This window comes from Anomalospiza imberbis, chromosome 1 (genome assembly GCF_031753505.1).
Source record: "Anomalospiza imberbis isolate Cuckoo-Finch-1a 21T00152 chromosome 1, ASM3175350v1, whole genome shotgun sequence".
NCBI classification, from domain to species: Eukaryota; Metazoa; Chordata; class Aves; order Passeriformes; family Viduidae; genus Anomalospiza; species Anomalospiza imberbis.
Genome location: NC_089681.1, coordinates 147,700,592 through 147,724,340, shown reverse-complemented (window position 1 = coordinate 147,724,340; position 23,749 = coordinate 147,700,592). Strand labels below are relative to the sequence as shown.

Genomic DNA, 23,749 nt, shown 5'->3' with positions numbered 1-23,749 from the left:
ATGAGTAGTGGTCACAAGCTGAACTACAAAGAGCAGTTGGTGTCTATGTTTTCCTACAAGGACAATCATAGCAGAACCAAGGCCAGACAGTCCCTGCACTGTCTCTGATGGCAAGACCCCTCCAAACCAGAATGACAAATGGCATCAGGGAAAAGCCTTTGACCCGTAGAAAGAGTGGCTGCATTTCTGCAGGCAGAGAACTGAACCCTTGGAGCAGGGCAATGTCCTTCTGCTTCCACCAGGGAAGAGAGTGCCAAGCCTTTTGCAGTCCAAACATCAAAGCATTGCCTCTGGAAGGAAATTGGCATTAAAAGCAGGTTGTCACTGTTACTAATGGTTCCAAAAGCTGAAAGATAGATCTAGGTGCAGTATCAGACATGCATGAAAAGACAGAGGTGTTTGGTGGATAGGATTTATCATGCTTCTCAAACTGTGCTTGTCATAGTCAAAGAGCCTTTAGAGCACACGCTTGGATGCAACAGGACTGGTAACAGAATCTCTGGTCTGTCCCTGAGCAGAGCTGCACTCTGTGTTGATCCTAGAGCTTTTATGCTTTTATGAAAACAGCTAACGAGGACGTGATTCAAGATTCTGTGAAGGGCTCGGAGGGAGAATCAGTAAAACATCAAATAACGATGTCAGACTTTTCATGCGTGACCAGCTAAATGCAAAAGCGTCATTCTCGCAGAGACTTGAAAGGATCAACAGCTGGGATTTGCTTCCAAAATGATAAAGGAAAATTTTCAGGCCAATTTGTGCTTTTGAAAGGTGAAACACCATCTGAATTAAGATGGTGGGTACACACCGTGAATGAAATTGGGCACAGGTGCTTGTGAACATGGGAGGGGAGGGAAGGAGAGGAAAGGAAAAGAGAAATGTCACAAAACTGGCTATATTTCTGAGATATTTCTGTATTTGTTCAGCCAAAGCCATAAAAGGTGACCTTACTGCAGGGGTGATGAGGTACAATGCTCTGACTCTGTTAGCCAGGATGGGTACGACAGGCACTTCTGACTGTCACACTTAACACCAGGAATAAACAAGAGACCATAAATGGCTTTAATGAGTGAAAAAGGACACCAAAAGAAGCCAGGGAAAAAGGACTGTTGAATGATTATTGACTTGGAAGTTGGGGTCTGTCCATGACCTGTTATCCCAGAGGGTTTTCTCTGAGAAACAAAGAGCTCACACGCTGCTGTTAACATTGATATCCAATTCTTCTATTATAGGTCCCTTGTGTAACTTTGTCAAAGCTCACAGACTTCCTCCCAAGTCCCATGAACTGCCTAACTTCAGGACGCCAGGAAAGGAGCTGCCTCTTGGAGGATGCTTAGAAGAACAAAAATGACAGTGGACAGCTTGTTCCCTCATATTGGCATACAGGTTGCTGGTATTGCAAGCAAGTAATGCTTCCCTGCTTCCCAAAGGGAGAATGGAAAGCTGGAACACCATCCTGGAGTAAAGAGGCAGGTGTCAGTGGGGAAAAAAAGAAAGCTTTTGTTCTCATTGACTGTGTTCATCTGAATGGAAAATCCAGGCAAGGAGACTGGCAGGCCTGCAGTTCACAATGCCAGGTCTCCTGGTTTCTAATTTTAGAACAAAGTACTCCTGCCCACACTGCCTTTCCCAAACACCCCTGTTGCACTTATTTTCAGAGGATGATTTCATAAGGTCTCACAGAAGCAGGGACTAGGCACATGTACTTGCAAAACCTGAAGAGAAGAAACTGTGTAAGTAAAAAAAAAAAAAAAACCAATAAAAAAAACAAAACTATCATTTTTCTCAGGGTAGAATCCAGAGTGGATGTGATCAGCACTGTTGTAGGAAGCACCCACTTGAGTGTGCAACCGGATTTGTACTCTCCTACAAGAGTGCAAAAGAAATGAAACAAACCCCCATTCATGTGACAGAAAGGGTGTTGGGTATAAATCTGGGTTCTGGGCCTGAGCAAACTGCCCATCCCTTATGGACATCTATAGTAAAATGCGGTGAACCCCGGACCCGGGAAGAAATGATGATGCCTGGCTCCAGATCAGAAGGCTGAAGGATAGCTTTATTAAAACTATACTACATTACATTAATATACTATTTAAAGAGAGTCTATCCTATTCTACATACTTACTTCTCACTTACCTAGCTCAAACTCGTGACTCTCTGCTGGGAGCCCGAGCCACAGCTGGGTCCCATTGGTCACTGAACCCAAACAGCCTTCACCAGGATCCAACCCAGCAATCACTGCAGGTAAACAATCTCCACACCACATTCCACATGGGGAAAACAGAGGAGCAGAGATAAAGATTGTTTTCTCCTCTTCTCTCTGTGCTTCTCCAAGAAATCCTGAGAGACAGAATTATGTCTCTCTGTCCACAGAATGTGAATGTCACAGACATCTGTTTTTCCTGCCCACTCTTGCTGCCTGGATCACCACATCCAACAGCTGTGTGGGTGCAGAGTCTGTTGTGCTGCTCTTGCTGCCAGTGTTGGACACCTCACACCTTTTCTATCAACACAAATCGAAAGCTGGCAGAGACTCGCTGTTAAACCCACTTTTCTTTCCTCACTGTCACATCAAGAGTTTCAAATCTTCTCTTTGTGTTATGTTGCAGAGGTGTGTGTTTAGTGGAAACCAGCCTTCCTTGCCAGTGGGAAGGGAAATACCCGCTTTGCAGGCAGCAGGGCACCCCTTTTTTGCACACCCTTTTGATGAGGCTCTTGGCGTTGCAGTGCACGTGGGTGGCTCTCTCGCAGCTCTGAGTAAGCTGTGAGAGGATGTCAGCACTGCCAGACTTGGCCCAGCTTAATGTCAACCAAGACACTGTGGGGGAAGCCTGACTGCAAACAAAAGCAAAGCCAACTGCACTGTTTGTCCTCGTCCAAATGAAGGCAAAGGCAAACAGGGAAGATTTATAAACTGTGTTTTTTTCATTATTTCTAATATGATAAAGAGACGTGTTGTCTTCTAAGCAGTGCAATCCGACAGCAGTGTTTCCCTTGGGCACGAGCCAAAGTTTTGGCTCCTCTTTTCTTTTACCAAACATGAGCCCTCTGGGATGAGTCACTGGTTCTCAATGGGCTGCAGCTGCTGAGCCAGGAAAAGGAGCCCTTGGTGCACAGAGAAGGGATCAGGAGATGATGTGTCATGTGGGTTACACAGGGAACCACATCACTTCCCACAGCCAGGCTGCATGCAGAGCACCACCAGGCCTGGAGGAGATGGACATGAAGCCAGGACTCCCCAGGACCCACTGGGGTCTGGGTACCACATTTAATCTCTGGTCAGCTGGTCAGAGTCCATGTGGCTTCACCAAAAACTCCACTTCAGCAATTCAGGTACTTAAATGAGCTGCAGCAACTCATTGCTGAAAACCTGGATCCTGAATCATCACCAGCTCCTTGCTGCAACGTGTTAACCCCTTCTCCATTTCTCTCCCATCCCAGGACAATCAGTGGAGTTACACAAGGGAAGCAGGTGCCTGGAGAACTCATAAACCAAGCATTTCATAGAATCACAGAATCATTTACGTTGGAAAAGACTTCAAGTAAAACCGTTTACCCAGCACTGCCACATCCACCACTAAGCTGTGTCCCTAAGGATGGTGACTCCACTGCTTCCTTGGGCAGGCAGTTCCTGTGCTTGGTTTCCTCTTAAGAGAGTAGCTGAATGAAAAACTAAAAGGGTCCTGAGGGACAATTCAGTGAGTAAGGGATGTGTGACCACTGGTGCCCAACGTCAGCTGACAGAAGCCAGAGGATGAGGCAAAACTTTTTCACTTCAGCCACTTTTGTCAGTGCTGAGAACCAAGTACATTAAATATTGCTAATTTACAGCTCGCCTTTTGTCGGTCAGCAGGTGACAAGCTCTCTGCAAGCTGGTTCCTGTGCTAGTGGCCATCACATCGCAGCGGTGGCATTTAAAGGATCAACACTGTCAGAGCAGGGCGAGGCTCGGTGTCACCGACCTCAGCACGGGGTCGCACGGGGGAGCCTCAGCCCAGCGGGGCCGCGCTGCAGCGCGGAGCGAGGCGGTTCCCTGGCGCTGTTGTGTGAAAGATAAAGAGATTTTAGAAGATAAAGAGGTTAAGGAAACCACGCAGCAATAAGAGCGACCGGCCGGGGCAGGGCTCCGCTGAGCCGCAGGGGGACCGCAGACCGAGGGAAGAGAACTCATCGCGGTCCCGCTGCGCTCCGGGGATGCGGGACGGGACGCGCCCGTCCCGCGGGATGCGCTGGGGGCGGACACGGGGACCCGGAGCAGGACGGCTCCTCCCCGGCGGGGCGGGATGAGGGGCCGGGCACAGGGGCACGGAGCCGGCCCGGGCGAGGTGGGAGAGGCCACACGGAGTGAGAATGTCGGGGATGGCGAGCACGGCCATCTGCCTGCTGCGCTGCGACCTGCGCGCCCACGACAACCAGGTAGGGACCGCCGCGGGCTCCCCTAGGAACAGCCCTGCTGTTGGGCAGGATGGGGAGGGATTCTCCTGCGTCCCGCCCCGGGAGCTCTCACGGCCCGCTCCGTGTTTCCAGGTGCTGCACTGGGCTCAGCACAACGCAGATTTCGTGATTCCCCTCTACTGCTTCGACCCGCGGCACTACCTGGGCACCCACTGCTACAGCCTGCCGAAGACCGGCCCCCACAGGCTCAGGTTTTTGCTGGAAAGTGTGAAGGATCTGAGGGAAACGCTCAAGAAAAAAGGAAGGTAGTTGAGAAAGCAGCGTGCTAATAACGCACCCGTTTCTGTTTTCCTGCCCTCTTTGAGCACATACCTGTGCTGTGACTCGGATCGTGTCGGGTGCTCTGGCTCCGGGGTGGCTGATTTCAGAGAGCCACAGCCCTTGTGTTAGATACAGCAGGGTCCCGTGTGTGGCCCCTGCTGTGGTCACCTGCTCGGGGGACAAAGAGCCATCCAGGCTCTGTGCCACCTGGGGTTTGCTGGCTCAGGTACCCCAGGTGAGTGTCAGCCTTGAGTGCTTTGCCCAGAGTGCTGACAGTGGGAAACATGAACGGCAGAATTTTGAGATGTGGGCAATTACAGCAGCCACTGTGGCCAGGAGCCTTCCTGGAGAGCTGTCCCTGGGAGTTGGCTTGAGACAGACCAGCATGGAGCCTGGCTTCTGGGACTGGAGAGTAACATTTCCTTATGCCCTGTCCCACTAAACCAGTCTCTGGACTCAGATATCCTTATTTATGATGCCTTTAGAACCATTGTTGGGGTAGACCAGGGCCTGAAGAATCCACTACCAGATAATTAATATCTGGCTTTGCAGAGCAAAAGATCATGGAGTCATAGAGTAGTTTGGGTTGGAAGGGAACTTTAAGGGCCATCTAGTCCAGTCCCCCTGCAATGAGCAGGGAACATCTTCAACCAAATCAGGTTCAGAGCCCTGTTCAGTCTGACCTTGAATATTTCCAGGGATGGGGCAACCTCTCTGAGAAACTTGGACAAGGTGGGTCAGCCAGCTCTTGAATCTCTTTAGTGTGTGAGGATGAACAGATTCACGTTTAGGTAACAGCCTGGCTTTGTGCCCAGTCATCCTTTCTGAGGCATCCAGAGTGGCAGAAATGTGTTTGACACAAACTAAGCCCCAGAGGCTTACCAACTCTGTTCAGGGGCTCCTAAAAAATGCAGGCTGGTCAAATCCTGTCTGTCTGCCTCCATACACAGTTTGTGCTCCATAGAAAACTAGGACACGAGTGCTTGCCTGGGCTGGGATGATGGCCTCTTGTGCGCATAAATAACAATAACATCAAACCTATTTCAGGCCAATATTTTGTATTTTAGTACCCTGGTTGTGAGGAAGGGGAAGCCGGAAGATGTGGTCTGTGATCTCATTACTCAGCTGGGCTCTGTCACTGCTGTGGTTTTCCATGAAGAGGTAAGGGAAATACTCGAGTGACACAGTTAAAAAATAAAATCATGCTGTGAACGGTTCTTCCATGACCAATTGGTGATGCAGATCCTGTGTGTTCAGAGCCTTTCTTGGCTGTGGTGTTGTTAACCTTGGGGGAACTGGGTAGTTCCTGGGATGGGGACTCCCTGAGTGGGAGGAAGGCAATGGAGAAGCACGAGAAGGGCAAGAGCAGGGACCAGGGTCTTTGTGCGTGTGGGAGCTGCGTTTGTGCAGCCCTGGCCTCACTCTTTTGTTCTCCCTAGGCCACGCAGGAGGAGCTGGATGTGGAGAAGGGGCTGTGCCAGGTGTGCAGGCAGCACGGGGTGAAGGTTCAGACATTTTGGGGCTCCACGCTGTATCATCGGGATGATCTTCCCTTCAGGCCTATTGACAGGTGGGCTGCTCCATGGTATCACCGCTCCACTGTGCCATTTGTTTCTCACTCAGGAGGGCTCCCAGTCCTCTGGTCCCACAGGGAAAGGACCTATTAGTCCATCTGTGCTTTTATGGAGCAGTGCCATCATGCTCAGGCGCACAAAGGGGAAGCGGCACATTCAGCCTTCTGCACTAGTAGGATTTATGCTTCTGTATGTATAAAGCCAAGGTGTGTGTTTGGCCATTCATTAAGGAGCTGGAAAAGACCTAAGATCATCAAATCAAACCATAAACTAAGCAAAGCCCACCAATAAACCACATCCTTCAATGCCACATCTGCACATCTATTAAATCTGCCAGGGACACTGACTCCACCCCTTCCCTGGACAGCTTGTTCCAGCTTGACCACCCTTTCTCTGAAGAAACTTTTCCTGATATCCAATCTAAACTTCACCTGAGGCAACTTTATAGAACCATTAAAAGGTTTGGGTTGGAAGGGACCTAAGAGGTTATTTATTTCCAGCCCCTCCTTGGTGTGTGTACTCTTCACTGCTCCCTCAGTAGTCACCTGAAGTGTGGTTGATGGAGTTGAGTGATGCATGGTATTCTGTAGAAAATGTGTATAATAAGGGCAGACAAGTCAGGCCATGAAAATGCCTGTTTTTCTCCTTTGACTGAAAAGGCACCAGGAGGATGTAGATTTTTACACTGACATCAGCTGTGTTAATCAGAAGTTAGGTGAGATAAATCTGGCTCTCAGGGATTTCCCCACCAGGGCACACCTTAAATTGAAAAGGCACAATTTGCATCAGAAGCAGAAAGAAATTGGGCGAAGGGCTGAGCTTCTGGTGGCTGTTATCCCCCGGGGGCATCTGCCCCTATTGTGCCTGGCAGTGTTCAAAGAGGCATCACAAAGGGGAGAGGACAGCCTGGAATGCTAATCCTGCTCCTGAGGAAGGGGTGTGTGGTGTGTGGAGGGCCAGGGCAGTGACCTGGCTGCTCCCATCTGTGCAGGTTACCTGATGTCTACACCCACTTCCGAAAAGCGCTGGAATCCGGGGCCAAGGTCCGGCCCACCCTGCGGATGGCAGATCAGCTAAAGCCCCTGGCTCCAGGGCTGGAAGAAGGGAGTATCCCTGCAATGGAGGATTTTGGGCACAAGGGTGAGGAACCTTAATTTGGAAGTTGCTCTAATGAAATCCTGCTTAGATTCCGTTCTTAAAAATATCCTACTTAGGTCTGTTTTGAAAAACGTGGTTTACAAAGTAAATAATTTCCTGCTGCTCCGGATTCCCAGATGTTCAGCCAGGCTGAGTCAGGTACCTGTGCTGGCTGCACTTGAGCTCTGATGGTTAATACAAACCAAACATCTTGCAGTGCATATTATATTCTGTCACAGAAAAAGATATCCTTTTGTAAAAATGCAGAGGCAACTCGTGCTTGAGAGATACATGAGAAGTCCCTAAGGATGACTGGATTATCATGGCCCTTTCAGTCTGGGAGGTGCTGTAGAAGCATCTGTCTTTAGTTGCAGGGTTAGGCAGATATTTGTCTTCAAATTAAAAAAGAGTAGATTTAGATTAGATGTGAGTAAGAAATTCTTCCCTGTGAGGCTGGTGAGGCCCTGGCACAGGTTGCCCAGAGAAATTGTGGCTGTGCCATCCCTGGAAGTGTTCCAAGGCCAGGCTGAACAGGGCTTGGAACAACTTGGGGTAGAGGAAGGTGTCCCTGCCCATGGCAGGAGGTTGGATCTGGATGATCTTTAATGTCCCTTCCAACCCAAACCATTCTGGGATTCTATGATATGTCTCTTCAGAGAACCAAAACACAGAAGCAGTGGTTGCCCTTCAAACTGTCATTAAGCCTCAGTTCACTCACACTGCAAATGCAGGTAAACTCCTTGTATGGGAATTTCCTACCCTGCACCTGGGTAGGAAACACCCTTAGTGATTTTTAATATGTTGGATACGACCCTTATTTTAAAGGAAGACCACATAATCTTTTATGCCCCCAAAGCAGACATCCCCACTGCTGAGCATGCCTAGATTTTAAGCTCCCTGCCTTTGAGAAGCTTTCCCAGGGGGTAACAAGGTGTTGGTGTTTTCTGTGGCAGATCCCGTGGCTGATCCCCGAACAGCCTTCCCGTGCAGTGGAGGAGAGACCCAGGCTTTAATGAGGCTGCAATATTATTTTTGGGACACGGTAACTCCTACATTTCCTTGCCTACATCCTCCCCCTTGTACACGTGGCTGTGCAAATGAGTGATGCTGCAATTTCACTTCCGAATAATATTTCCTTAGCTCCCGTATAAAACTTCACAAAGGAGGGAATTAGCATTATTTCAGGTTTTCAGAGAGACAAACTAGACCAAAAAGAAGTCCTCTAGGACTCGGAAAGCCAAATACTTAGGAACCTAGTTTACTGGCCATCTTTCTGAAGTATTTTTTTCCATTAACTTCTGGGACTTGGGACAAAATTTTTTAGCTGCTTTACCTTGATTTGCTTCTTCTGTGCTCATGTCCCACATCATCAGCAATGTAGCTCCTCTGTTTTGGAGGAGTGAAAAGTGGCCTGAAGGGCTGGAATTGCAACTGGGGTGAGGAACAACCAACCCAAGTTCTGCCTGCAGTTATAAATAGTGGGAGGTTTCTGTAGTCTGGTTTAAAATCTTGCAGCCAATAATGACAGCTACTATTTGTTTCCTTGCTTTGGTGGAGTGAAGCTCCTGCTGACTGCATTTTGTCAGACAGTTTTTGAACTTCTTTCTGGTCTAGTTTGAGGAACTGTCTTAAATTTGCCATGTCTGAATTCAAAGGTACATGTGCTGATTTCCAACAGCATCAGACCCCAAGAAGTTTTCTGGGTAAAGGAGGGAGAACCTCTTCAGCTGAGATGGGTTAAAAATGTGGTGTTCCCAGTGCCTCACTGGGGCAGCCCCCGGGGCATCCTTTCAGCTGTGTTTCCTGAATTCCTGCATTCCTTTGCTTTTGGGGAGCATTGTCCTGGTTTAACCCCATAAGGCAGCTCAGCCCTACAGCAGCTGCTCCCTCAGTTCCTGCCAGTGAGATGGAGGAGAGAGTCAGAAGGATTAAAGTGAGAAAAGTCACGTGTTGAGTTAGAGGCCATTTAATGGGGAAAGCAAAAGCTGTTTGCACAGGCAAAGCAAGGTAAGGATTCATTTAATTCTTCCCACCAGTGGGCAGGTGTTCAGCCATCCCCAGGAAAGCAGAGCTCCATCACAGTTACTTGGGAATACAAATGGCATCACTCCAAACATCCTGACTTCCAGCTTTATATGCTGAGCATGACCTCATATGGTCTAGAATATCCCTTGGGTCAGCTGGGGTCAGCTATCCCAGCTGTGTCCTCTTCCAAATCCTCGTGTACCCCCAGTCTACTCAGGGTGGGGTGGTGAAAGAAGCAGAAAAGGCCTTGAGGCTGTTTGAGCTCTGCTCAGCAGTAAGGAAAACATTGGTGTGCTCTCTGCACTGTTTTCAGCACAAATCCAAAACAACCCCAGATTAGCTGCAATGAAGAAAATTAACTCCATCCCAGCCAAAATGAGTACAAGTGTATGTAGCTTTTGCTCTTGGTCAAGTATTAATATAATCAGGGCTGGAAAACCTGTTCCTTCTATTTTTTGTAATGCCAATATTGTCTTCCCCAGTGAGCTACACCAGCCCTTAAGCAACTGTAACCTGTGCAGTGAAGGTGATCACGGAGAGAATGGTGTTCCCTATGTCCTCTGCATTGTCCATGGAATGCTTAGAACATGCAAGATCTGCCTTCTGCTGTAAATGTGTGGGGCACAGAAGCAGCAGTGGTCAGAGTTCCTGCAGCTGAGTGCTGGGGGCTGTCACACTGATCCTATAACCCCCAGGCAAGCAGCCACAAGGCTGCCAGTTCCACTGGTGCTGTTCAGTGGGTTTTTGATCCAGAATCAGGTGGGAATGGGCAGGGAGCAGCAGGGCCAGGTGCACAGTGCTTGTAGAGAGAAAGGAGCTGTAGGCTGAAGCAGGGAGCACAGCTTGTGACACACCCCAGAGCTATAATGAAGACTGCTGGCCTGATTCATGCCTGTGTGCTGGAGGCAGGAATTGGGCAGCTGTGCAATCCTTGCAGGCAGCCATGAGAGGGAGCCCAGCCCTGCCAGATTGCTCTGGCTCCAGAAGGAAAGAACATTTAGCAGGTTGCTTGTGAAGTATTAAAACTTTTTCTTCTTTTGCTCTCACAGAATCTGGTTGCTTCTTACAAGGAGACTCGGAATGGGCTGGTGGGAATGGATTACTCAACGAAATTCGCACCATGGTAAAGATTTTTGTTGACACTTAAAAATCCTTTTCTGCTCCCATCCCAAACAGATGTTACCTGTCTGCTGAGTGCTGCTGGGCATGGGTAGGGGTCTAGGTGTGGCTCCTTTGGCCCTTTTTATTGTGGTAGAGCAGCTCTGAGGCTGCACTTCCCTGGAACTGCTGCAGTGAGGCAGAACTGTGCCAAGAGCTGTTTGTGCTGGGAGCACAGTGTGGACAGGGAGCAGGAGGGACTCACCATTTGCCTTTGGCTTCGTGCTGCTTTGTGTGGGAAGGGAAAGGCAGGGAAGCAGCACAGCTTCAGTGTGTTGGTAGGGCTGTAGCAGAACTCAGCCTATTCCTGGTTTCCTGCATAGTCCGGGGCAGGTCACCCCACCTCACTGCCACTCTGTGGGGTGAAGAGACACTTCTGATTATTCCTGTTGGAAAGGATCTTCTGTGCGGGTAAATATTTTGGTTTTTAATTAGGGGCTTTAGTTCCTGGTGCTGGAAGAGGCAGAGTTAATTCCAGACTGGAACTGAAGCAGCAGCAGAACCCAGTTCAGCGTAAGCTGAGAGCATCTGGATTCTCCCAACAGAATTGCAATGAGAACCAAATTTCTGAGGCTGTTGCAGGTCAGGATTTGTTTCCAACGAGCTTTGTGCTGTGATGGTTGCAGTGGGTGGCTCCATCTGGTGGCATTTTGGGATCCCAGGACTGCTGGCTCTGTGGAAGTTTGTTATTTGTGGCCTCCACTTGAGTTTTTCCAAGCTGGCCATTTGCTCAGAGCAAACAGTCCTGATCTGCCTGCCCCAAAATGTTCCCCTGTCACATAATCAAAATCAGAGCAGTTCAGGTTGCAGCCAGTCATTCCCATCTCATACTGGCCTTTAGAGCTGGTCAGCAATTAAGGAAAAACTCTTCAAAATCCTTCTTTCTGTTTTCCACAATTCATTAGAACATCCAGTGTTTCCACAAGCTGTAGTGGAAATGGCAGTAAAATGCATTTCTAGGAAAAGCAAGGTAAAAGTTGTTCTTTATTACCCTGTATTATGGAGTTGGAGCCTACAAGTTCTTTCCTGTCTTGCAACAGCACTGATTGGGAACAAATGGAAGGAGCCCAGTGGGTTGAAATGCCAGAGCAGGGTTTGATTCCCTAGTTCTCCTACCAGGGCTCAGATTTTCAGCAGTCACTTGCCTTCTGTGGTTGCTCAAAGGAGCCCCTGAGGTTCTGCAGGAAAAGGAGCCCTGGGCATAGGATAAGGAGGTTTGTGGTAAAAGGACAAGTAGGACATGTGGTGCAGTGGTTGACTTTTGAGATTCTTTTCTGGGTGTGTCATTAAGTTTGTTAAATCATTTAGACAAAACTTGTCAAACTTGAGTAAAATTATTTGTCTCCATAGCTGGGAGACTCCTGTAACAGTCATACCCCAGGAAGGACAGGATCTTGGTTCTTGGAAGAGAATTTTCTCTCTTGAAGAGTTGCAGAGAAGTTACAACTTGACTAAAGCCATTTAGGAAGTCAGGGTCAGAACTGGAAGCCAAACAAAATTTTTAGACAGCAGCTCTAGCCACAAAACTGCCCCTCTCCTCCCTCTGAGCTGCCATCAAGCTGTCAGTCCTGCGTGGCATTCAGGACATCATTGTTCTGCTTTCAGGCTGGCACTGGGCTGCATCTCACCTCGATACATCTATGAGCAGATCCAGAAGTATGAGAGAGAGAGAACAGCAAATCAGAGCACATACTGGTATGTCTTTGCACCATCAGCATGGCTTATTTCCTCGGAAAAGGAACCTGGCATTTCATGCACAGGAGAGTGATTTTTTTAACTCTCTTTGTAATTAATGTTTGTTTTTCCTGTGCCTGCCTGCTGGTTCCTCTGGGTTGCACTGTAATTCTCTTTCAGTACAGATTTATTAGTCTGTCTTCGACACCCAGGGGCTTTAGGCACTTTGTGAGTAAAGATTATCAATGCCAGTTGTCATTATTTTTGCTGGGAAACCGTGGCTCATGATTTTTGAAAACAATGTCAGCAAATCAGCACCATCCATCTGTGTTCTTATGGGCTAAATGAGAAGGAGAAATAGTTTACAAATAAAAGCCAAAGGGTTTCTCAGACTGAGGATAGGAGCCCAAAAGTGTCAGTGACTCTATGACTCATGCAAATCTCATGGTGTTTGAGGGTCCCATGGCCACAAGTCCAGCAAATGGCTCTGTGTTTGCTCAGCTGCCTGGCCATGACCACCACATCAGAGCAGAGGGGAAGAGGGCACTGGGAATCGGGTTTAATGCATCCCATCCTGTCACCCATGCTCTTCTTCACCTCTCAGTTTGTCCATCCCTGGGCTGGCCTTGAATTTGTTCAGCTCTGCCCAAGCACTGTGAATCAGAACCTGGAGATCTGATAGAGAAACAGGTTCATGCTAGAGCCTGGCCTAACACTAGACCTGGATGGGAAAAATCCCAAACCATAACGTCTGTGCAAAAGCTAGAACTAAATATTCATTTTGGTTTGTTACATTTGCAACATGTCAAACAGCACAGTGGTTGGTGAGGAACAGGCAGAATGTTGCCAACCATTCTGGCCAAAATGCTCAGTTTCATTAAAATTCAAACGACAGATAAAATATCAACACCCATGAAGTGTATGTTTGGGTGTTTTGTTTTTTTTTTTTTTTTTTTACTTCAAAGACAGTTAAGAGAGGAACGATTTCAAGAAATGAACATACTCCTGTTTTCCATCTAACAGTCAGCCAGCCTGCTGGCAGCTGGCATGCCATGGTGATTTTAGCATTTTAAAGTGTTCAGGAATTATAAAAATGAAGCTGTCAAGCTCCCAAGAAGTCACTTGTACAATGAAGTGCAGGTCATGGTGGCTGCACACGAGGGGCTCATTGAACCTCAGTGTTATGACACTACTTTTTAGGACTTGGACAGTGTCCTGTTCAGGTTGGACACTGGAGGAGGAATTCCTCCACATTAGGAGGAATTTCTTCACTGAAGGGGTGATTAGACATGGGAGTGGATTTCCCAGGGAGGTGGTGGAGTCACGGTCCCTGAAGGCATTTAAGGAAAGACTGGACTCGGTGCCATGGTCTGGTTGACACCGTGGTGTTTGGTCATAGATGGGCCTGGATGGTCTCAGAGGTCATTTCCAACCTAACTGATTCCCTGATTCTGGGATTCTGTTCCATAACCAGATTATCCAGAAGGATCTTGTCAGCCTAAAAATCAGCCGAGCAGAGTGCTTCCCTTATAGCATAGAGTTGAAGCAGTCTCTGAGGCTGATGCGACATCATTTTATAAAAGTTTTTATATAAAACTGTCCTTTATTCTGTGGGCTTAGCATCTGATCTAATGGGCTGGAGCACTGTAAACCAGTTTTGAAAGGTGTCTTAGAGTCCCTTGCAAAGGTTATTGCTTAAATCAACACAAATAAATCAACACAAAGCTCTCAGGAATGTGCTGATGTGCTCGTTCCTGTGGAAGTGTGAAGCTCAATCAGGCCTTCACCCTGCTTTGTGGAGAATTACATCCCAGCAGGGATGGAGGAGGAACAGTGTTTCCTGAAACTCTGCTCCTGCACGTGAGCTAAGGAAAGCTTCCCAAGTGATTCATGCAGAGTTTGCTTTCCCTGGAAGCCAGGTAAGCAGGCTTGGGGGAAGAACTGGTGTCATGGGGAAGGTGCCTGAAATGGCTGCTTGTGAATAAACTTCACGGTGTTAATGGTGGGTTGTATGGAAGCAAAATCCTTGTTCAGTGACCATATGTGAGCCAGAGTGAAATGCTGAGATGGCTTTGTGTTTCAGGGTCCTGTTTGAACTGCTGTGGAGGGATTACTTTCGGTTTGTGGCCCTGAAGTACGGCAGGAGGATTTTCTCATTAAGAGGTGTGTATGGGTCACCACATTTAGGGGGGAAAGGGACTCTCTTACAACAGAGAAAGTAAGAGAAGCGGCTGTTGGCATTACGATGTACAAATGTTCTTCTCATGGTCCTTGTGTCACCACCCTGGGATGCTGCTGGGAACTCTGATAGCACAGAGTGCCTCAGCACTATCGTCCTGGACACTGACCCCCAAATGTGATTAGATACAGGGAGTATTATTGACACAGGTCTGTGGGAAACAGCAGCACAAGGAGAGTGAAGGTGCTGTTTCCAGAGACATTCCACCTTTCAGCAGAATCCAGGCTTCAGGCTTGCCTGAGGTCTCCAGAGGACCTGGGACAGAGCAGGAGCTGACCCAGCAGGGTGAATCCAAAGAAATCAGATATTGCACTATGTAGTAGGAGTCAGAGTGAAATTTGGCTCCAGCCCCAGTGACAGGAGTGTGCATGTGAAATGGGGGTCTGAGCACTCAGTGCAACAGCAAATACCCAGTCCACGTGCCAGGAGACCCTGCAGGCGATGCAGAGGTGCAGGAGACCCTGCAGGCGATGCAGAGGTGCAGGAGACCCTGCACCCTGCTGCTCTGCAGGTGATGCAGCACTGGCTTAGAGGCTCCAGGGCAGCCTACCTGGCATCCAGCTGTGGCTGCAGAGGGACACGTCTCCTTCAGGGCCTGTGTCACATCTGCCAGGCCTTTGTGGCTGTTCTGATGGCGCTGGATGCCAGTGGTGCGCCTGATCTTGAATGTTTGTAGCTAGAGCTGAGTTGTCCTTGCTGCCTCTGCTCCATTGCACAGAAGGCTGTAATTGCCGCTGGATCCTGCAAACATGAACTCATCCCCCTCATCTGTTCCTCTCCCATTTGCAGGGGCAAAGTGTTACCCAGGGCTTCTGCCAGGTAATTCTGGCTGTAGTAGCTGCTACAGAAACACATTTCACATAAACTTTGTCCTGGAGTAAAGCTGAAAAAGAAAATACCAGCGTGGGCCAGAGCTGTCTACTTGTGAGGTCTGAGTAAATTTAATTAAAGGAAAAAAAAAAAGAGAGACATCAGCAAAACAAATAGACAAATCCATTAGGCTTGAGCACCCTCTGTGTGCAAAAGCCGCCCTTTTTGCAACACTTTGAGGGGAGGAATGGATCATCTCTAAACCTGTGCAGAAGGTTTGTTTGTAGTGGCCCTGAGATGCCCAGTTTCACCCTCACTCCTTGTGTCAACCAAGCTCCCCTGGCTGTGTTGTGGTCTGAGTAACTGCCTGTGTCAGTATTTCTTCATCAGCAGGTCATTATTTTCCTCCACAGGGCTTCAAAGTAAAGACATCCCCTGGAAAAAGGACCTGCAGCTCTTCAGCTGTTGGAAAGGTCGGTAGAAACCGCAGGTTTGGCTGGCTGTGTTCTGTTCTCCACGTGTCTGATGGGGCTCACATGTGCCCTAACACTGACTCAGTCTCTGGAGGGGAGCTGCCAGCGTGGTCAGGGCTGCCATTTAAACTGGCATCACCAGGGTATGAACGTGTGTGGCTTCCCTTCCCAGACTGAGGCCATACAGGAGCAGCCCACAGGGTTACCCTGCTCTCTGAGGTGCGCTGCAGGTGGATTTTCCTGCCCAGGAAGGAGTGTTTGTGACCTGCTGGTTCTTTGTGTTTAGTCACACAGAGGCTGACCAGCCCTTCTTATCAATACTAGATTGCCAGGCCTGCCGTGTTTGGTTCTGTTTGCTTTTGGTTCCAAGGTTACAACAGATTTAGACTAAATCACATCTTTTGTAATCCCACAGCCTTTTCTTAAGCTGTTATAACTTTGTTGTTGTAACGTGAATAGCAAGCATAATATCTCAAAACTTGGAGGGGCTAACAGATTAAAGTATTATAATCAGTGTAATACACACCTCTGTATCTTTTTTTTGTGTTAATGCCACGTGTACCCATTTGCACACAGGATAAAATAAATCATCCAGGCACAGAAAATCTTTTCCTTAACAACAGACAAACTCTACTTTTCAGGTACTAACCCTAGGGGATTTGCCCAGTACATCCTTCTGTTAGTCACCTGTCAAGAATCTTCCTGTTCCTGGCCCATCTCACTATAGTCTGCATATTTATTTTACTCTGCAAAATTCCCTGCAACCCACCTGATTGTTTTTCCAGTCTGAGATTTTTCTGTACTTTTTTTTTTTTACTTCTTGCCAAAACTTCTCCCCAGCTTAATTTTCAGTATGATGTCCAATTTAATTTCCAGTGCATCTGAGTGGCTGCACTCCAGCTAAACCACACTGAAATCTCTCCCTGCTGCTGTGCACTGGCACTGCCTTGGAAACGGCTGTGAATACATGACCACAGGCTGGTTTGTGAGTGCCCAAAAGCATCCTGACACTCCAGTGCTGTGCTTTGTCTCTGCAGAGGGCAAAACTGGGGTTCCTTTTGTGGATGCCAACATGAGGGAGCTGAGTGCCACGGGCTTCATGTCGAACAGAGGGCGGCAGAACGTCGCCAGCTTCCTCACCAAGGACCTGGGGCTGGACTGGAGGATGGGGGCAGAATGGTTTGAGTACCTGCTGGTAAGACTGGGCCCTTTGTGTGCTTGGAGTTTAATGACAGGCAGGAGGGCAGCCCTGATTTATAAGAAAGGGTACAGGTGATAATCAGTAATTTTCAGGCTGATAAAATACTGTGTAGATACTTTTTGCAGTGTGTGAGCTTCCCAAAGCTCACATAAGTAAAAGGAATTTTGCCACAGTGGAGCTGCCACCAACAAAGATGCAGCTAGGAAGTTTGCAGTAAACTTTGATCCTCTGTGCAGGGTTTTAGCTAGAGTCCTGTTGTACTTGACAAAACTTTCAAACATGAATTATGCTACCAATGCTGAGATTTGCTCACCCCAGAGGCTGGGGAGGAGGGCAGCCCAGAAATAGAATGTAAAAAGGAGTGTGTGCTGGCACAGTGTCTGTGCATTGATGGCTGTGGACTGGGAAGCCAGCTAGTCAAGCACAGGCAAGCAGGGACAATAGCTGGATCAGCTTCCACAGAGCTCCACCCTGGCTGGAGGCATCCTTCTTCATTCTGAGGTGTTACAGGCCTCCCTGCCAACTGGAGCACCAATTCCTCTCTCATATATCAATCAGCAGCTGTGTGAGCTCTGTTAAATAGGTGAGTCACTTTTCTGACTTCAGTCCCCGTGGATTCTCATGGTACTGACTGAAAAAGGCCAAATACATCAGCCTCACATTAAAGGTCTCATCTGTGGGATACAGGAGGCTACTGGCAATCAGAAAACTTTCCACTCACTTGGAATGCTGGATGGGCAGAGAAGGCCAGTTGCCTTGCCAATATCTGCAATTAAAAGAGACTTTTTTTTTTTTAATGTATTTTTTTTAACTTCTTTGGAGCTGGGCTCTGACATGGCTTTGGCTGCAGGAGGAAAATCTGGGTGCTCTCCCATGCCAGTGCTGTGAGCAGCAGTGGGCTTGGACAACAGCACAGTGCAGGACATCAGGATCCTCCAGGAAGGGGTTTTGGGAGCACCATGCAGTGATGCTTTTACAAATAAGAGCAAGAGTCTTCTACAAGTGTGTCCTATTCCACAAGTGAGGAAGACCTGGAAGGTCTCACACTAGAAAGATGCTGCCTGTGTTATCTACATTTGTTCCTAAGGAAGATGAATACCAGCCTTGCTGGAAGCAGAATTTAGCACTGTCCCTTTCACCTCAGGAAGACCTAGATGCTGATGGCCACTGTAGATTGGTGTGGCACAGGCTGATCCTTGTGCCCTTTGGTCCCATCTGTGTCACACAGCTCTGCAGCACACAGGAGACATCAGCTTGGTGGGGAAGACATGGCTGTAGAAGGGTAGAGGCCAATACAGAACTGAAACTGATCTCACTTGCCTCTAAAAAAAGAAAAGCAATGCCTATTTCATCTGCAGTACTGCCAGCAAAGGCCCACCAAGTGTTTGTGTGTGCCATCCACACCAGACAGGCAGGGAAACTGAGGCACAAGCTCTCTGCAGCCCGCTGGAGCCAGGGAAAATGCCAGTGACCACTGGTGTCCTGAACTGAGACTATCTCAGCTCTGACTTCATTGATTTCATTCCCAGGGTCAGGCCCCAAGGAAAGGCAGAGAAACAAACAGAAGAGAATGCCAGGAAGGGGCAAGGCTGGGGGGGAAATGAGCCTGCCTCCCCCAGGCCCCCTTGGATTTGCCCTCACCTCCCACACATGCTTTCCTGCATGTTAATCACACAATCAGGCCTCCAATGGCATCTTTCTTCCCTCCTTATCTCACCAGCTGGAGGAAGTGAGCTGGGAAGGGAAGCCTGGTGCACAGGGAGCAGAGCTGGCTGCTGCTCACCCTGACCCCGGCACTCACTGGCTCTGCAGAGAAAGGGCAGCTTGACAGAGCCTGTTCCTTGAGCCTTCTGCCATCCTGGAGCATTGAGCTCCTCACTCCAAGGAGTGGCTGAGATCCTGGGAGCATCTCTTTGTGGACTGGTCGCTGCTGTGGCTGCAGTAAAGGGAGAAGAGAATAGCACTGAACCAGCTCTTTCTGCCACAGCTGCTGCTTTTGCAGCACAGACATCCCTAGGAATGCTCCCTGATCCCAAACCCTCCTTGCTATCACTTCCACTCCCCTCCTGAGCAGGGTTTGAATTGTCCTACAACTGGAAAACTTCTGGTGTTGGATTTAAGCCACCCTACCCAGATGAAGAGCACTCAGGTGGGATCATGCTCTGCTCTCAACTGTGCTTGTTCCAAAAGCCCTGCTCCACTGTATTTAAGCCTCCTTGAGAGCTTTTTATTTGTTTAGAGAAGGAATAGCTTGACAATGGGAAAAAACTGCAGTGTTTGTATTGTTTGCATCCTCATAATACACTGTGTGGTTTGTCTGCAGTCTGAGTTAGACTTCTCTCCAAACTGCCTAGTAGGGTCTGCAGAGATGATTTTGCCAGTGTGTTGTGTCTGGGTAACTGGTCAGAAAGAATTTTCTCTCATATTTGAATACTTTATTTTGGATATGATCATTCAAATGCTAGGGCTACTTGTGATGTCTGACAAATGATGGCAGAAAGAGAAGGATTTTCCTTTAAAAGGAAGGAAACTGAGAAAGGCTTTGGTTGGACTTTTACCTGTTTTCTGACCTGAAGACGATGAACTGAAGTAGTCTGGGAAGCTGATGCCAGACTAAAAAGCAGCCATGCAGGTCCTTTTCTGAGCCAGATGCCTGTACCAACATGGGGGAGCTCTGACCACCCCAGTCTGGCTGGAGTGAATCCCATTCCAGGAGATTTCCCCCTGAGCTAAAGAATGGATGAGAAGATTGACCAAGGGCCAGCCCAGCTCTTCTGACAGTTTTCTCCCTCTGTTCTCAAGGTGGATTATGATGTTTGTAGCAATTATGGCAACTGGTTATACAGCGCTGGCATTGGCAACGACCCACGGGACAACAGGAAGTTTAACATGATCAAACAAGGCCTGGATTATGATGGGAATGTAAGTCTTGTGTGGCTGTTTTACAGGGATGAGTGCATGAAGGACTTGTGTTTTCAGGGAGCAGAGGAGATCAATGTGCTGCGTGGATACAAAACCAGTTCTTGTGTCTCCTGGCCAGCAGTTGGGCAGGTTCCTTGGTGTGTACAGGACAATGTAATTTAACAACCTGCTGCTGTCCCCAGGGATGTCCCCACACCCTCCCTGGTCAGTGTGTTAAGTGCTTCATCACCATTTATTCCAAGTCACAGCCACATCCCATCAGAGCGTCACACAGATGCTTCCCTGAGCACAGAGCAGCTTCTTGGAGAACTCAGGAGTTACCTGAGAGACAGAACCATTCATTGAGAGGTGCTGAAGAGTAGGTTAAACCTGTGACTCTTCTGACTGTCCTCTGTGAAATGGTAGGAGCAGATAAATTGCCCTTTCCTTGTGCTTAGCCAGTATTGACATACTGGATTACGTGTTTCCACACTATTCCTTAGCTTCACATCAGGCTGTGCTGTTGCATTTTGGCACTGTAGCTGGCAGGATTTAACAAGAAATCAGAAATTAGTCCTAGTAGAGGACACAGCACTAGAGTTAATAGGAGAGATTCAGGAACACAAGAGTGTGCAGCTGAGCTAGCCATCCTATTTTCCTTCAGTCACGGGAAACTTCTTGGGGGTGACTTAATTTCAGGATGTCCTAAACAGGACAGGTGAACAGTGCTGAAAATGCACGTCTGCCTCCCTCCTGTGCCTGCAGTGTGAGCATGGGAGAAGAGCTCCAGCATCCAGGTCTCTCTTTAGGCACTAATTCTGGGTGGAGGATTTAGCAAGAGGGGCTAAAGCTTGTCAGAGGTAACTGATGCTGTACAGCATCAGCTTTTCTACCTGGAAATCTGGCTCCTCTCTTTCCCATTGAGAAAGAGCCTCGCTGGGAAGCACTTAGAGATTGTCACTGAATGGATCCTGTCCACTGGTTCTGTTTGCAGGGGGATTATGTCCGGCTGTGGGTGCCAGAACTACAGGGCATAAAGGGAGCAGACATCCACACCCCCTGGGCACTGAGCAGTGCTGCTCTCTCCCAGGCAGGAGTAACTCTAGGTGAGACCTACCCACAGCCAGTGGTGACAGCCCCAGAGTGGAGCCGACACATCCACCAGAGACCTGTGAGTACTGGGAGGGCTGGGGTGGGGGTGGGAGGGCTCCAGGGGCTGCTCTGCATCAGTCTCTGTGAGTTCTGCTCTTGTTCTCAGGTGTAAAGGGGAAAAAAAGTTGTTTTAATGCCAGCTCACATTACACTGCAGCAGGGATTGTGCAGCCAGGATTGTTTAGCTGTCTGTCCTACCCACGGTGCTGAAGGATGTAAATTGTTGCTGCTTCTCTGTCCCTTGTATAGTCAGCAGGGCTTAGCCACAGCTTGTCCTTCTGAGCATCCTTCCATGCCCTGGCAGCCCCACCAGAGAGATGGGGTTTCTCCAGGACCTCCACTGGTGTGACCACCCCCCAGTACAGGTGGACAGAAGAGAAACAACCCAGTGTCCTTCCTGTTCAGGAGGTGGAAGTAAAAACAACCAGCTTCCTGCTTGAGTGTGTCCAAACTGGAGTCAGCAAGACCTGTAAATATGGAGACTGCTCCTTGCACTATGCTTTTTGAGCGTATCTTCCCTTTAAAATGGGGGCAGAATGAGTTCTTGATCCTGCAACATGTCAAGGCTTTTATCTGCTGCCTGGGACGCTGTTCTTGGAGGAGATGGGTATGGAAGGAAATGGATGTAACCAAGGGTTGTGTATTATAAGAGTGTTCAGCACTTTGCCTTTCCCCCGTGCATCTACCCTGCCTCTTCCTGAGTGAAGATACTTTGTGGAGGCTCAAATTTAGGTATTTCACCAAGTCAGTGAAGAATGAAGCATGCCCCCATTTCAGGTTGTAATCCCAAGGTGCAGTGCCAAATTTTTAGGCCAGATTCCTTTGCCATGAGTGGAAAGTTCTGTGGAAGCAAAGCCTTCTGCTTCACCCGTGCTATTGGAGGGCCTGGATTAGTAACCTCCTGGGATGAGAGAAAGGACTCTGCAGGAGCACCTTAGTGAGACACCAGTTTGAGGCAGTGATGAAACTTGAAGCCAAAAAGCTTCTCAATCAGGCAAAAGTTCCATTTTGATCAACTTTCCCAGCTCACTTTACCAGAAACCCTGGTTTCCTAAATCCCAGCCTACAGCAGTGCCTGTCAGGCCGTCCTGCCTTTTTGAGTGAACTTGGGAGGCAGAATTTCCATGTGCACATTCACCTGGATGTCAGCACTGCTTTGTGGCCAAACCCACTCTGCAGCATCAGTAAATCTCTCACTGTTCCTTGTCATTTGCCACAGGGAGGAAGTCCCCATCCCAGGGGCAGGAGGGGACCAGCGCAGCGCAAGGACAGAGGGATAGATTTTTACTTCTCTCGCAAGAAAGATGCTTGCTGAAGGCTGAAGGAGAGCTCAGCAGGAGGCTTTGCTGCTGAGGGTGCCTGGATAATGGTTAATCACCTTGAACAAGCCAAAGATACACATTTGGCATGGTAAAGTAACAGGGGATCTGCCCGTCTGGTGTTCCCAGGGACACTTGCTGGATGTGGGTGTTTGGAGGTTGTGTATTAGCACCTCTCCTTACTATCTGGTGCCAGTGGTTTATGTGGCAAGTGTTTTCAGTCAGAACTGAAACTTCCTATGCTTATTTTTCATTTTTTAAAGTTTCAAACCCACCAGTCGTTGTGCAATTAAAAGTTTTGCTACTGGAATATTTTATCTTCCTCATTTCCACAGAGCTCCACAGATAGAGGCTGCAGAGGATGGTCTTTTACTGTGTATCTTGAAGTATTTTGGAGAAGCACTGTGTTCCTCCTGAAAATTTCCTTGCAGTACCCTGTTGTTTTTGGTACCATCCTGGAAGCTGAAAAATGTTCAGTTCATAGCCAAGAATTGTGTTTGGTACTCGGTATCAAAAGCAGTTTGAAATGGATCCCTAACCAGTTTTAGGATTTTATTTTTATGCAGAATGTTGAACTTGCTGGAAGAGTTTGGGAATTTGGAGATGGACATATTTGTGCTGTCATGGAGCACTGTCATCTGAGGAGAGCCCAGATCTGAACACTTTGACCACCAAAGATGGGACGTGGTTCTGGATTTACTGCTACTGGAGATCCACTGGGCCCATTTTCTAAAGAATAACTGCAATACTGTAAAATCTCTGAGCACTCTGGGTTGATGGGTTCAGGTCTGGGTGAGAAATAAATAGACATTAAACACAAGAGCAAGTTGCTCCACCAAAAGCAGAAAAAACAGGGCCACATGAACAATTCTACCATTTGTTGTATTAGGGGCCTGGGCAGGAATGTAGCCATCAGGGGGTGATTTGGGAGGAGTAGGATGAAACAGATTTAGTGACAGCACTGTTCTCTCTGGCATAAGTGTCTCCTGACACACAGAACAGATCCCTCTCCAGGCCACTCCAGAGGGCAGGGCACTATTTTTGGACATAGCCCAGCAGGAGAATCACAGATTCAGTTAGGTTGGAAAAGTCCTCTGAGATTGAGTCCAGCCTGTGACCCAACATCACCATCTCAACTGAGTGCCACATCCAGTCTTTCCTTAAACAGCTCCAGGAATGGTGATTCCACCACCTCTCTGGGGAAGCCCATTCCAATGCAATCATCCTTTCTGTGAAAAAATTCTTCCTGATGTCCAACCTAAACGTACCCAGCAGAGTTTAAGACTCTGTCATCTTGCCCTATCATTTATAGCCTGGGAGAAGCCAGCCCACACCTGCCAACAGCCTCCTGTCAGGAGGGAGTTTTAGAGAGA

General features: G+C 48.3%; 1 protein-coding gene across 2 annotated transcripts; it reads left to right on the top strand.

Moving 5' to 3' along the window:
* The first annotated feature begins 4,293 nt into the window (after positions 1 to 4,293).
* LOC137464203 (cryptochrome DASH-like) lies at positions 4,294 to 23,196 on the top strand. Of its 2 annotated transcripts, XM_068175515.1 has the most exons (14): positions 4,294 to 4,413; positions 4,525 to 4,697; positions 5,781 to 5,874; positions 6,153 to 6,283; positions 7,279 to 7,427; positions 8,378 to 8,466; positions 10,499 to 10,572; positions 12,213 to 12,302; positions 14,365 to 14,444; positions 15,744 to 15,803; positions 16,841 to 16,998; positions 19,807 to 19,926; positions 20,900 to 21,076; positions 22,277 to 23,196. In XM_068175515.1, exons 1-14 carry the CDS (start codon positions 4,348 to 4,350, stop codon positions 22,370 to 22,372), a joined length of 1,557 nt encoding a protein of 518 aa, XP_068031616.1. In that variant the 5' UTR covers positions 4,294 to 4,347; the 3' UTR covers positions 22,373 to 23,196. The 2 variants fall into 2 exon arrangements, with proteins under 2 accessions (XP_068031616.1, XP_068031622.1); XM_068175521.1 differs by lacking the exon at positions 19,807 to 19,926.
* The last annotated feature ends 553 nt before the right edge of the window (positions 23,197 to 23,749 follow it).

What these genes read in the sequence shown, in the direction of transcription:
- LOC137464203 (XM_068175515.1), top strand. Translation starts at nt 4,348, where the DNA reads ATGTCGGGGATGGCGAGCACGGCCATCTGCCTGCTGCGCTGCGACCTG. An exon ending in CTGTGGTTTTCCATGAAGAG is followed by an intron (nt 5,875 to 6,152) that starts GTAAGGGAAATA and finishes TGTTCTCCCTAG; the next exon opens with GCCACGCAGGAGGAGCTGGA. An exon ending in AATATTATTTTTGGGACACG is followed by an intron (nt 8,467 to 10,498) that starts GTAACTCCTACA and finishes TTGCTCTCACAG; the next exon opens with AATCTGGTTGCTTCTTACAA.